Source organism: Mus musculus, chromosome 12, assembly GCF_000001635.26.
Source record: "Mus musculus strain C57BL/6J chromosome 12, GRCm38.p6 C57BL/6J".
NCBI classification, from domain to species: Eukaryota; Metazoa; Chordata; class Mammalia; order Rodentia; family Muridae; genus Mus; species Mus musculus.
In genome coordinates this window covers 78,826,044-78,841,156 of record NC_000078.6, presented here as the reverse complement: position 1 = coordinate 78,841,156, position 15,113 = coordinate 78,826,044, and the positions used below count along the sequence as shown (strand labels likewise).

Genomic DNA, 15,113 nt, shown 5'->3' with positions numbered 1-15,113 from the left:
ATGGTTTCACATTAAAAAGTCAAGATTAAATAGTGGGTAAATATTATTGAGTTCTGGGAGTGGAAGTGAGCTGATCCAAAGGGGATAAATCAGGAGTGGAAAAGCCAGTCGTCAAAACTGTGGTGTGACCCCTCTGGGTGATAAACAGTGGGAGAAGTACACTAGGTGCTAACAGCCCACATCCTCAATTCCTGGCTGCCTGTTTTATACCTCTTCCCTCTCAGGTTTTGTGCTAACAACTTTAAATTGGCTATTTTCAATACTTGTAAAGGCCAGAGGTGGTGGTGCATGTCTTTAATCCCAGCACTCAGGAGGCAGAGGCAGGCAGAACTGTGAGTTCCAAGAGTCAGGACTGTGTATCAAGACCAAACAACAACAACAAAAAGCTTGTTTGTTCCAACCAATAAACAGGACTATCTATGCCAATAAAGGACACCCCACATTTACACTGTAATTTGTATTCCACCTAAGAGTTTCCAGCAGTGTTGATCCTGACAATCCCTTGAAGGAGAGTAGTCTATATGTACACAGACCTTGGATATAAACATAAGAAAGTGTCCAGTGGCTTTTACAATTTGAAATATAGTTTTACTTTTTATTTTTATAATACATTGTGCAGTATAATATCTCAAAATGACGAGTGCAGAAACAAGACAGTACAAAGGGAGATCAACAACAAATGTCAGTGGCTACCTTCATTAAGGATAAATCCCTGCTTCATATTTTCCACACATTCGAAAAAATTACATTCAAATCATTCCTTATCAATATTTACTCCTTAGGCCATGAGAGAAGGAAAATAATCCATACACTAGATTTTCACAGAAAGCTAATGTGGACAAGTCAAAGTACTACCTATTTATTCTTAAGTATGAAAAAAATGAAGGTACTTCCTTGTTTGGATTTCCCGGGGACATGTCATTAGCTGGAGTTACCTACTTTGTTTTTGAGACAGGGTCTCCTGTAGCTGATGGTAACCTTGAGCTGCAGATCTGTCTGCTTCCACTTTCCAAGTGCTGGGATTACACCCATGAACACCCATGCTGGCTTTCTGCCACAGCCAGGGTTTTGTGCATACTAGGCGATACTTTACCGACTGAGCTGTGTTCCCAGCCAACCACGATTTTTCTGTAAGTGGCTAGGGCTTCCTGGCACAGCAGTTTCCAGTCAGAACCACAGAGGGATAGGAAATTGAATTGGCCCTAATGGCATACAATCACAGGTAAAACAAGGCTTTTTTTTAAAGCAGAGGCTAACTTTTCACTGTTTAGGACTATGTTGAGCATTAGTACATTCATAACCATTAGGATTTACAAAAGCTCAGGATGTACACTATCCTATCATGACTTACAAGTAAAGTATAGGATCTCGCTGACCTGGAGAATCTCAGTCAAAAACTACATGGTGGCATGGCAAGTGCCTGGGTATAGGCTCTGCTGTAAAGGTCTGTGTGAGAGTCTTGATAGCACATAGCCCCACTGACACTAACTTAAAACTTTACTTAAATCCAATATTCATCCTTTCATCCATGCTTTTCTTTCTCATTAAAAAAAGATATTTATTTATTTATTTTGAGATAGTCTGATGTAACTTAGACCAGCCTTAAACTTTAGATCTTCCTATAGGGTTACAGGTATTCACCAAGTCTCACCAGGCAGTATTTTTGGTCGGCACGCAGATCACAAAGCTCTACTGACCATAGACTACCTTTCATTCCTGAGGGGAAAACCAGTGAAAACCTGGACAGATTTAATCCCTTACGTGCTAAGTGACCTGACCGTCAGTGCTGACAAGGCGTTAACTTTTCCTGCTGTAAACTGGGAGTGTTCAGACTTCAGACCGTATAGCATAGCATTCCTTCCCTCAACCCAAGAATGTGCTTATTCCTAAGGAAAATTATTTTGAAAGTATTTCTAATAGACACACTTGCCAGCCAACTACAAAAGCCATGCAAAACTGAACATAAAAAGACATCACAAACACTCTACATTTGTTCCAATAAGATTATCCAGAAGAGAAATCAGACACAAACAGCACTGACAAGACATCAACACCAACTGCTTGTGCTAAGTGACACATCAGTGTCATTCCAGTGTTTAGTTTTGGGAACATGAAATTCTGTAGCTACATAAAATCAAGACATTCACATTTGAGGTTGGTTGTCACACAGAACATTCTCCTTAAAGGCTTGAGACGACTACAAGGTAACTTTCTTTGTGGATTTGTAGACAATTTTAAAGCTATAGCTAAAGAGACAGTACAAAAATCCCGTTAGCATGAACATTTAAGATTTAGCAAGCTGCTGTATTTCACTCACAAGGAAGACTGTTAGGATAAAAACTTGTCTGTACACGCTTAATAAAACTCCTGATGTCCTTTTCTAAAATGCTCAATGACTTACTTCCTTATGATCTCTAAGTTAGTTGTCAGTATTTCCTCAGTGTGTATGTATGTATAAAACTTTATTCCAATGCAGAACACAACTATTTATTAATCTATTAAATATCAGTATACAGTACTGATTTCCAGTTTGATAACTATATAGCACAGTCATAGATACAACTCTGTGCTCAGATATGAAAATACAGAAACTGTCAAATGTGTTATGTCCTTTCACTGACATAAAAAAAATTTGCATCACAAGGAAGAAGTTTTAATGGTCAACATAGTTTTATATGAACTCTTTATCAGAACAAGGAGTCAAGACTATCAAATCATCACAATTTAATAAAGTAATTTGGAAAATTCTATCTTTAAAAATGTCAGCATCTTTTGTATACTTGTAACTACACTGGAGGCTGCATTCTCTATTTTTTTATTTTTGGTTTTTTGAGACAAGGTTTCTCTGTGTAGACTTGACTGGCCTGGAACTCACTCTGTAAACCAGTCTGGCCCTGAACTCAGAGCTCTACCTGCCTCTGTCTCTTGAGTGTGGGACTAAAGGCGTGCATTTCCATGCCCAGCAAAACTAGTACTTTTAATGGAATGATTTTCAGAATGAAAAGATAAAACCAATAAATTTAAACTTAAAAAGTTGCTCCAAACTAAAGTGGCACCTTTTTTCTTTTCTTTTTTAAGAAATATTTCTGATGACCAAGTCAGTTGTTTAAGAAAATACTGTTATTCTCAGCGCACAGAAGCACAGCCCCTTCTCTCAATCCCATGAAGTCATTTAAGTTAAATGTTAAATAATGTTAATATTCATATCTATGTGAGACAATGGACTATTGCATATATACATACATGTTTTTTATAGACATCTGACCCAGAGGCAAAGAGTCAGAAAGGTGAAAACAAAAGGTTTTACCAGGATAAATCAAAAATGCTCTGAAGAAAGTTTCCATTTTCAGTCTCCAAACAAGTCAAGGTCCCCTAAAGCAATGTGCAGGAAGTGTTATGTACAAATTGCCTAATGGACCTTTCTCACTAGTTTAAGACATGAACTCTCAGCGTTAAGGCTATCCTCCTGTTGGCGGTTTGCCAAATAAAGTTCATCATGATGACACAGAACAGTCCTTTCCTTCACCTTAGCCAGGTGGATGGCACCCACTGAGGTTCAGTATCCAGTTTGTTAATGAGCCTAAGCAATTCCTGATAGGCTTTATCAAGATCTGAATTCACAATTGCAGTGTCGAAGTAGTGTCCGTTGTTCTGCTCCATCTCTCTCGTCTTCTCAATGATCTCCCTTAATTCTTCAGGCTGCAAGGAAAGCATAAAGACTGTGAGTACAGAATACAGGATGAGTCAGGAGGGTTCCTACATGGCTTTCCAGTCTGTTGTAGATTCAAGAGTGCCTTCCCAACCCTTCTCTTGAGCCACCTTGGTAACATTAGCATCTTTAGAATTCTTGTTTAAACACTGGTTTATAGCACATTTTGTTCTCATGTATTTTCATTTTATCTTTATGCCTGAAAAACGAGTGTGTTATTTTGACTTCCCTAAAAACTTTGATTTTCAAACATTTAGAGCATCATAACCTTTATCTAAAAGTAGCACTGGGGCTGGAGAGATGGCTCAGCAGTTAAGAGCACTACATGTCCTTACAGAAGACCCAGGTCTGATTCACAGCATCTATACAGTGATGGTTCACACGATCCTTAACTCTTGTTCCAGGGGACCTGACCCCTCTGACCTTCTGGATAACTGTAGGCATGTAGTGCACAGACACAAATGCAGGTGAAACATCTATACACATAAACATAAATAAATCTTTAAAAAAGCGAGTAATATCTAATATGGAGTCCAACTTTCTGATGGAATAAATGCCTCTAAAACATTCTTTACAAGAACATTTGCTTTTGCTAGAGCTAGTGGTGCACATCTTTAATCTCAGCACTCAGGATACATAGGTAGGTGGATCTCTATGAGTTTGAGGGCAGCCTGATCTACATAATTCCAGTCCACCCAGGGCTACACAGAAAGACCCTGTCTCAAAAACAAAACAAAAATGTCTTACCTGTACTACAAGTTAGGCAGAATTAACATTATGAGAAAACTAAAGGATTGATATATTGATTGTGTTATCTTTTCTAATAAAATCTTGTATCAATCCAAGATTTAATAACATGCAATTTAAAACTTTCAATGTACAAAGGATATTCTCTTATTCATGTTCTCTCTGTCTCTGTCTATCCCCAGGCGCCTAGAATTCTTGTCCTTGTGCTTCAAGTACTGGGATGACAAGTGTATACTGCCACACTGGGCACTACTAAAAACAGTTTTCTTTATTTGTTATTTAATTTTCTCCTCCCCAGCCCCTCCAAGGAACCGTTTTCTCTATATGGCTCTAGCTGTTCTGGAATTCCTATGTAAACACGGCTGGCATCAGAATCCTAAGATGTTCTGACTTTTTGCCTTCTGAATTCTGGGATTAAAGGTATTAAAGGCTGCTAAGACTAACCTGCCGGGCCCTACAAAGGAGAGTTTTACAATATAAAAAGGTATCCCACTATAGTATGGGAAATGATATATAGCAGGCTACTTTAGAATAGTGAGTAAAGGAAAGGTTTAATGGACACGAGCCAGTGGCGAGGCTATGTGCAAAGTCATCCAGAGCCCCAGCCATGGCGCTCATGGCCAAACGTGGACACTGTCCCCCGTCCTCCTTGTTGATTAAGATGGCTAATCAAACTTCAGATCAATGTCTTGGGTGATTTTTAAGTTTGGGTCCACAAAATAGCTGCACTCAATAGTAGAGGAAAACACAGTAAAAGCATGACAAAAAAAAAACCCAAAACCAAAACCAAAAACAAAAAACAAACTTGGGGGAGGGGAAGGGGGAGGGACAGTTTCAACTTGAAATGCTGTGATGTAAAATGCTGAAGACTATGTTCACAGCAGAGACCTTATCACTGCAACCCAGCACGATGACAGTTGTGCTGAAACCTGTCTACTCAAAGCTTAAGATCAGTTGTCAGCAAACTTAAAGCCCGAAATCTAGGGCAGATTCCCAAGCTGTCAGTACACGAAGTTCACTGATGGTTTACATTTTGGACAGGGTAAGTAACACTATTACTAAGATTCCTGTTTACTCACTTGTTACGTGATAAAACTACTGTGAGAAATAACACTGAACATACAAATGTAAGAGGACTAAAGAGGCAATTATATATATCACCCTCTAGCCAGCAAGTGCAGAGCAGAAACTTTTACATTCAGAGAGGGTGATGGGCCATAAAATAAAACAACACATTTTAAAGGATCGACATCTCTTTGGATCTATTCTTTGATACTGATGGAACTGTAAATCAGTTATGCATTCTTTAACATCACCAAATAGGTGAAAACTAACATATTTTGAAGTAACTCATGAGTTTAAGATAAAAGTGACAACAGTAGAAAATATTTTAACAAAATAATAAAAAAATTATGGCTGTAGTTAGCAAGTTGCTTACAGAAAAATTATGATGACAAATGCCTACGTTTGAAAAGAGGAAAGGCTTAAAGATCATAAAAGGTTTCATCGTCAGAAGTTAAGGCATGTGTGACTTAAATAAAGTCAAAATGAAGGCGAAGTGATTTAAATAGAAAAGACAAAAAAAGACAGAAGCTCTCTCAGGTTTTCTGAAGTAACCTGTTCAAACTTCACAACAGTTTCTAAACAATGTCTACAGGAAAGGCTAATGAGGTTTTCCTCCATCTTAGGGAAAAGTTAACAGTTTTCTTGAGTTAAATAGTTCATATACCATACAATTTACTAATTTAAAATACATGAATCCACTTTTTCTTAAGGTTGTAGAGTTCTGCAGTTAACACCATAATCAACACTAGAAGATTCTTTACCCTCATCTGTGGTTCCTGGAATGAGAATGGCCCCCAGAGGCTCATATTTTGAACGCTTGGTTCATAGTTGGCACAACAATTTTAGGAAGACTTAGGAGGTGTGGCCTTGGACAAGGAGGTGTGTCACTGGCCTGGGCTTTGAGGTTTCAAAAGCCCACACCAGGCCTTATCTCTGTCTGCCTCAAATATAAGCTCTCAGTTACTTCTCCCACACCATACCTGTTTGCCATGCTCCCCACCACAGTGGTCATGGACTCAGTCTCTGAAACTGAAAGCAAGCTCCCAATTAAACATGGCCTTAGTTATGGTGAATCGTCATAGCAATAAAATGAGACACCACCTAAAAATATTTATAATGTAGTAGCCATTAACCTTGTTTTCCCACTCCTAAAGAATTACTAAGGGCTGGTGAGATGGCTCAGTGGGTAAGAGCACCCGACTGCTCTTCCAAAGGTCCAGAGTTCAAATCCCAGCAACCACATGGTGGCTCACAACCATCCGTAACGAGATCTGACTCCCTCTTCTGGAGTGTCTGAAGACAGCTACAGTGTACTTACATATAATGAATAAATAAATCTTAAAAAAAAATTTAAATTAAAAAAAAAAGAATTACTAAGCAATTTATGTCATGTATTCAGATCTGTCTGTCCTGGACATCCTAAATGTATGGAATCATACAACTTGTGGTCTATTGAGTCTGAGGTTTTTCAAATAGCATCTAGTATTTTTAGGTTTGCCCCTTGTTGTATTAAGCATTGGCACTTCATTCTTATTTATTGACTGTTTTTCAAGATGTAATAAAGTTACAGAAATCAAAACAGTATGGAATCAGTCTAAGTGCTAAATAGAATCCAGAAATAAAAGTGCCAACACAGTAAGTGACTCAGCAGTAAATGAGACTTTGACATGTGTGCTATGGCACACGTATACCCCAACCATCATACAAACTGTATGTACTGTGCCAACAAAAAAGTCAGACTTTTCAACAAAGATTGTTGGAACAATTTGGTAACCATATTATTTCAAAAACAAAACTTCCTTTCACATCACACTAAGACTATGAATAATTTAACCAAAATACACAAGCACAATACAATAAAATACAATATTTAAGAAAGCACAGGATAATGACTTTATAATTTTTTAGACATGTATAAAGTTCATTAGCCATAAGCAAGTGAAAAAGTTAACTTCATTAAAATTAAACATTTCTCTGGCAGGGTTTTATGGCACATGGGTATATGCCCAGCACTTGGGAGTCAGGGAAAGGCAGGAGGATTGACAGTTTTCTATCATCCTGAGCTACATAGCAAGATCCTGCCTTACATCCAAACTAAAGCAAACCAAACAAAAACTTATTTCTCACTACCAAAGGATGCAGTTAAAAAAAAAAAAAGACCGCTGGGAGTGGTTATGTATGACTTCAAGCCCAACACTGAGATGTAAGGAGGTGGATCTCTATGAGTTCAAGGCCACTCTGGTCTACACAGCAAGCTTCAGGCTATATATCTTAAAAACAAAGAAAAAAAAAACCAAAACAAAAAGCAAACTGAGATCTGGAGAAAGTAACTGCAATATACACATGTATCAAGGGGCTACCAAACAGCTCAGTGGGTAGAAGTGCTTGCTCTGCAAGCCTTCTGATCTAATTCAATTCCTGGGACCCACGTAAAGATGGAAGGAGAACCAATGCTTAAAAGTTGACCTCCGACCTTGACATTCACATCATGGCACACATGCACCTACCTACACAAATGTACACATACATACACACAATGAAAAAATATATAAGCATCTAACTTTAAAATAACAGGGCTTGAGGCCTGCACAGAGGAATATGCTCAAATGCTCACATGAAAAGATTTTCATTATTTTCAGGAAAATGCAGATGAAACCCATATGTATAACATGGTCTCCATCAACACATCCAGTAAATATCTAAAATAATTTAAACACTCCGCCCCACCCCCATTTCTGTTCCAGATCATGTGGGAAAACAAAGAGAAGAGAAAACAAGGTTTGTGTGGAAAAGAAGCACTCAATTCTGGAACTCTGCAAATGTGATCAGCTAACGAGAAAAGTTTGCTGAGACCTTTGGAGTAGGGAGGAGGCAGTCCTGTCAGGTGTGTATGGAGATTAAAGGGGTTTTAAGGCGTTCAGGAGGGACTCATAGATCTGAGGTTAGCAGTAAGAGGTGTTTGGGGAAGACGGGAGCAGCTCTGTAATAGGGAAAGCTGCCATGGTTCAGCCAGCTGTAGCTGTGGCAGTTTGGGGACAAGTGACAGAAAGAATCATCAGCTTGACAGCTGATGCTGTAAGAGCTTTGAAGCTCCAGCAGCTGAGGTGAGGGTGGAGTCTTGCTTGATAAAAGTGACGACCCAGCACTGTGACAAGTTTACCTTTGGGTTCTTGCCTTCCTTGGCTAACAACGCCCGAAGTCTCTCTTGTGAAGGTGGTGCAATGAAGATGATATATGGTTTCAAATCTGAATTCCGGAGGGTCTTCAAGGACTGTAACAAGGATATTTAGGTTGTTGAAATTATTGCTATCATTGAACTACTTCTCAATAACATAGATTGCTAAGGTGTCTATAAATATTTCCAAGCATTTCATCATAAATAATTCATAGTATCTTCATTCACTGTAAATGTATTTAAATATAAATTCACATATATTACATTAGCCTAGTGTTCTAGTGCTGAAATACAGGTAAAAGACTCTGAAGGATTACAACTGTGTGATAATAAATCACATGCATTATAAAATCACAGTACAAGTCATTTTTGAGGAATTAGAATCCAGGCAGTTGCCTTTCTAGGTGAAGATAATAAAAAGCAAAACCAGAGAGAAAAACTTCCCATATAGAAGCCAAACATATCCACGAGAACACAGACTGTATGCATTAAGAGCTATGGACTCACACTGTCCTGTCTCTGCATTACTAATGTGCATTCTCAAACTGAAGTGCTCCAACAACCCATTATATACATGCCCTTTCCTAAATGAAGAAACATTAACATGCTAAACTACTTGAAGCCTTGTGGTAATATTTGTTAATCTAAAGAAAGAATTCTGAAAGAAATAAAAGTTTCCTTACATTAAATGTTAATGGTTGAAATAGCACAAACCTCTGCCTCTGCTCTCTAGAAACCCCAAGCCAAACAAAGCAAACAAACAAACAAAAAGAAGAATTGCTATTTTAGCAAGCCATTTTAGAGTCCATTTCTGTCTGTGTACATTGACTCAATGCATCCTTGATTTTGTGGTTTGAATTGCCATCAGCAACAGACCCAGCACATTCATCAAAGTTCTATGTTAAAGATGAATTGTTTATAAAAAGCAAAAGGTTTCCACAGCAAATGTCATTTTTCAAACCTCAAATCTCATCAAGCATCTTTTAAAATAGGACTCTATTGGTTAGTAATTTTGTCTGGCTTACTCCGTCAAAGAGGTGAATCCAAGTTCTATTACTCAGACAACACTGAGCCTTCACTGTGACACTTGTGAGCCCTTCAAACAATGGCCTTTCAAACCGAAGAACACCTTTCAAATTCTCTAATTTTTCTCAGATCAGAAACAGTATTTTCTGAAGCCTTTTTAAGTACGGTCAGTACAGGAGTTAACTGTATTTTAAGTCCCTAAAATATATTCATGTTGAAAGTGAGAGATTCAGCTACACATTTGAGTTTAAAAGTGAGTAGAAAATCACACGAGGACTTAAGTAATCTGTGTCATGCTTAAGGCAAACAGTTTTCACTGGATTACTTTACGAAATATGCCCTCCAAGTTGAACACCCTACAACACAATTCTAGGTGTACCTGTGTGCGAAGACTTAAGAGACATATCTTGCCAGAGTTGATTACTTGTCGTACAGAGTCTATGCTGGTTCCATACAGATTTTTCTCAAATTCACCATGTTCAATGAACTTGCCAGCTGCTATGTCTGCTTCAAATGCTTGCCGAGAAACAAAGTGGTAATCTCTCCCAGCTACTTCATGGTCTCGCCTATTCCGAGTTGTATCTAAGCAGACAAATTCAGATAAAATAATAAACACAGTGGGTGGGAGGGATGATCAGTGGTTAAGATCATGTACTGGTCTTTCTAGAAGATCTGAGTTCAGGTCCTACCACTCACAGCAGGGAGCCTACACCTGCCTGTAACTCCAGCTCCAGGGTATGTGGAACGATCTTCACAGGCAAGTGCACTAAAATGCTCCCCAACACACATATTAATAAAAATAAAATAAATCCTTAGTAATAAATATAATAATAATAATAATAATAATAAACATAGATCAGTGTGGAGAAGAGGGATAATCAACCCAGTAAGATTTTTTATTTTATAACACAAATTATGAAATAATGAATTGAGGAAATGTTAAGGGCCTGTGTGTTTACTACTGTTCTTATGAAATCATGAAAAAAATGTCTATGGTGGTTTTTTTTTTTAAGATTTATTTATTTTTATTTATATGAGTACACTGTACACTGTCTTCAGACACACCAGAAGAAGGCATCGGATCCCATTACAGATGGTTGTGAGCCACCATGTGGTTGCTGGGAATTGAACTCAGGACCTCTGGAAGGGCAGTCAGTGCTCTTAACTGCTGAGCCATCTCGCCAGCCCATCTATAGTGTTTTAATAGTTAACTGTAGTTACCTTGATCCAGTTTGTTTATACGGTAAAACCCTGCCAAGTCATCGTTCCTTAAAAGTTATTTCTGTTAGAGTAGGTAAACTTAACATGTAATCTTAAAGCTCTTTCCAGAAATTAGTTCTAAATTTCTATCTTCAATATCAGTTTTAAAAAAATCAGGAATTGTTTTTCCTTTGTAATAGGGAAAGGAGCCAAAATATAATTTACTTAGAAAATCCCTTAGTGCCATATACTTAGGAAAAATGTAAATTCCTCAAGAACTGCCTTTAATAAAAATTTGCCAACAAGTTTGGCTAAACAAATTTCCTTTTGTCGACACTGAATAAAATGAACATTTTCCTGTGTAGTTAAGATTCTGAGAAAAGCACAGGAAAATGGGAGTGTATCCAAACTTACGAGGAACGGCAGATGCAAAGCGGTCTTTTTCCTTATTCATTAGTCTCTGGCGCAGTTCATTCTGGCCACAGTTCTGTGGACCGATCAAGATGATAGGTCTTTTCCTATTTGCTGGCTGGTGATAAAGTGACATTTCCTCATACGTTAAGATCTCTTCATTGTCATAATCTTTGGAAAAAGAAAGAGTTAAGACTTTCAGATACAATTAATGTCATGTCATGAAGATGTACTTTTACATAAAATAGTGAAGTTTTGCTGGTATTGTGTATTTTTGAGGTAGGAGCTTGCTCTGTAGCCAGGCCAGCCTCTAACTTGTAGTGATCCTCCTGTCTCAGCTCCCAAGTACTGGGATTACAGGTATTTAAGCCATTATGCCTAATTTAAAAATAATTAGTTTGCAGAGAATACTGTAACACAGGAGACTGCCAGAGACTTCATTTTCATAAAGACCCCAGCTAAAAGAGTTATTTTTAGGATCAGATATAATGGAAAGCAAGTATGGATGTGCACACAGTGGTTACAAGTAGTATACGTGAGCATGCTAGAGCGCTTGGCTGGATTTCCGTAACTTAAAAATAAGTCACACTTGTGATATCCACCCTTTAATCCAAGGAGTAGAGTAACAAAAGTAACTAAAGCCCAAGATACAGATGAAGCCAAAGCCATCCAATCTGAGCAAGCGCAAGCAATTGGTAGTCTGGCATGTCCTAGGAAGAGGCACCAGTCAGTTCCATGACGGAGGGTAACCTTTTAGTCTTGCTAGTGCCCAGCCTAGAGTAGGAGCTCAGGCTGTATTTGTTTACATTTTAACTCAACTGTTCGATTACCTATAACAATTTAAGCAGATACTTGAATATCTATTTTGAATCTATTAGTCTGCAACTTCAAGAAAATTACTGTGAGGTGAGAGCACACATTGCCATGGGGCACAGCTGGTACTTTAAGCAACATAGACAATTGCTTCCTTTCTCAAAGTCACGTTCTTTCTTCTGAGCGTTTTCAAACATGCACGGTCACACTGGTAGCATTCTGATTTCCTCACTTACTCATCCCATTCAGCTCTGGCAAGTATTCTACAGTATAGGAGCTTTCAGAGTTGGCTTCATCAATTTGAGTTTGTTTCAAGAAATGAAGCAAGAGGTGCTAGGTTGTGGCTCAGTAGTGCAACACTTGCCTCTCATGCATGAAGCCCTGGATTCATTTCTCAGCACACAGAGAGATTGGGAGTGGAGACAGAAAGAAAACAAGGAAAACAGGGCTCATCTCCAGACTTAGTTCTGCATTGTACTAGCAAATAACGATATTAATCACAGCTTTAGCTAGTAAGATTAAAAACTAACTGATCTTGTACCCAAGGAGCTAAAGGGATCTTCAACCCTATAGGTGGAACAACATTATGAACTAACCAGTACCCCTGAGCTCTTGACTCTAGCTGCATATGTATCAAAAGATGGCCTAGTCGGCCATCACTGGAAAGAGAGGCCCATTGGACACGCAGACTTTGTGTGCCCCGGTACAGGGGAACGCCAGGGCCAAAGGGGGGGAGTGGGTGGGTAGGGGAGTGGGGGTGGGTGGGTAAGGGGGACTTTTGGTATAGCATTGGAAATGTAAATGAGCTAAATACCTAATAAAAAAAAAAAAAAAAGAAAAAAAAAAAAAAACAAAAAAAAAACTAACTGATCTTCTTAGTTACATAACATGCCAGGCATAAAGAATGCTTGCCTTAGAAAGCAATTATTAAAGCTGATTCAATTTAGATTCAATAGTGTATAGAATATCTAGTATACATATGGAGCTACATAGAAAAACCCCATCTTAAAAAACAAACAAAAAGAATATCTAGTAATAAAATTTTCTTTATTAGTTTAATTTATGCTGCATATAAATGCAGAGAGAATATCTTGTCTATTTTATGAATGCATCACCTGTTACTTAAAAAGCCTGTGGCTTAGGCAGGAAGGTCAGGACATCCAGGAGGCAGAGAGAATTCTGGGAAAGTGCCAGGTATAGGAGATTCACTCAGGAAGATGTGACAAGACAGATATGTGCTACCTAAGCACAGGTAACTAGCCATGTGGCAGAATGGAGATTAGAATAAATGGGTTATTTTAAATCATGACCTAGTCAAAGAAGAGCCTAGTTATATGGCCAAGATATTGGTAAATATATTTTGAGTCTGAGTTTTATTTCTGGGAGCATGAGGAAGAACCAGGACTAATTTTTACACATAAATGCTTCACATTCCTAAGAAATATGCCTTGCAGACTTTTAAACAGTAGTACTTCTGACTTTAACCTGACCTTTCTAATGTGTACCAAAGCAGAGCTAAGAAATTCAAATGCAATGAAGATCAATCAAGAAGGTAATGCACCCAGAAAATATGACTGAATTTAAAAAGCGGTAAGTGGTGCTGATACCCAACTAGATTGTAAGTGAATCAATCAGGGCAACAGCTGTCAGCCAGGTGCAGCACACTGCTGTCCCAAGAACATAAGCCCAGAGATGTTAAGACTTTAAAACTTTTTAATCTTAGCAATCTGTCAATATAAAATAAATATTCCTGTGTGCCTGTCTCAGCCAGTAAATAATATGTTTTGTAGAATGACCTGCTTCTCTGACTTAAGATACTATATTTACAAATTATTCATTTTACCTCAAACACATTTGTGTGTGTGTAAAAATTGTTAGCTGAAATACCCAACAGCAGGGAGACAGAACCTGAAGGAACCTCCAGTAGTTGGATGGGGCCACCTACCCATTAAAAATTTAACCCAGAATTGTCCCTGTCTAAAGGAAATGCAGGAACAAAAATGGAGCAGAGGCTGAAGAAAAGGCCATCCAGAGACGGCCCAATGTACAATCCATTCCATTTGCAGACACCAAATCCTGACACTACTGCTGATACCAAGATGTGCTTGCAGACAGGAGCCTGGTATGGCTGTCCTCTAAGCGGCTCTGCCAGCAACTAAGACTGATGCAGATACAGCCACCCAATGGACTGAGCCCAGGGACCCCAATGAAAGAGTATAGGGGAAGGGCTGAAGGAGCTGAAGGGGATGGCAACCACATAAGAAGAACAACAGTATCAACTACCCAGGCCCCTCAGAGCTCCCAGGGACTAAACTACCCACCAAAGAGGATACATGGACTGGTCCATGGCTCCTGCTACATATGTAGCAGAGGACTGCCTCATCAGGCATCAGTGGGCGGGGAGGCACTTGGCTTGATGCCCCAGAGAAGGGGATGAGGCTGGAATGGGAGCGCCCTCTTAGAGGCAAAGGGGAGGGAGGTGAAGTGGGGTAAGGTTGTGGAAGGGAGACTGGGAAGAGGGATAACATTTGAAATGTAAACAAATAAAATGATTAATAAAAAAAAATTGTTAGAGGCAAGTAATAATTTTGCAAACAACTTGAATAGAAAAAAACTTTACAGGAAACAATATTACAAATGTCATAAATACAACTGCTATTTGTGAGATTAGAACTTACCATCATTTTTATTGGCATTATATAAAACCTTTTTCCTCTTCTTTTTATTCTTCTTTGCACACCACAGTTTTCCTATTGATCAATCAAAAATAGTTATAAACACTATATCTATTACTAAAACAATGGTATTTCAAATTGATTAAAGATTTATTATACTGTTGACAACTATTTTTTCAATTTATCATTTTCTATTAATTATATTGTAGATAGATGTGTAATATTTTCATCTTTTCTTACATCTAAAGATAATGAATTTAGCCTCTTCTATTACTCCTTCAAGGCCTATACC

The 15,113-nt window shown here is 38.3% G+C and overlaps 1 protein-coding gene across 5 annotated transcripts in view; it reads right to left on the bottom strand.

The window, feature by feature from the left end:
• Window positions 1-442: 442 nt before the first annotated feature.
• Window positions 443-15,113, bottom strand: part of Mpp5 (membrane protein, palmitoylated 5 (MAGUK p55 subfamily member 5)) — a 91,833-nt gene continuing 77,162 nt past the window's right edge. For 4 of the 5 annotated variants that reach the window (XM_030246824.1, XM_006516097.4, XM_006516098.3 and 1 more), the window contains exons 11-15: window positions 14,825-14,896; window positions 11,337-11,504; window positions 10,102-10,304; window positions 8,682-8,792; window positions 567-3,699 (exon numbers count right to left, since the gene is read on the bottom strand). In XM_030246824.1, coding sequence (XP_030102684.1) covers window positions 3,523-3,699; window positions 8,682-8,792; window positions 10,102-10,304; window positions 11,337-11,504; window positions 14,825-14,896 — 731 coding nt within the window. In that variant the 3' untranslated portion in view covers window positions 567-3,522. Of the gene's footprint in view, window positions 3,700-8,681; window positions 8,793-10,101; window positions 10,305-11,336; window positions 11,505-14,824; window positions 14,897-15,113 lie in introns of all 5 variants that reach the window. The other variant, NM_019579.3, reaches the window with a different exon arrangement.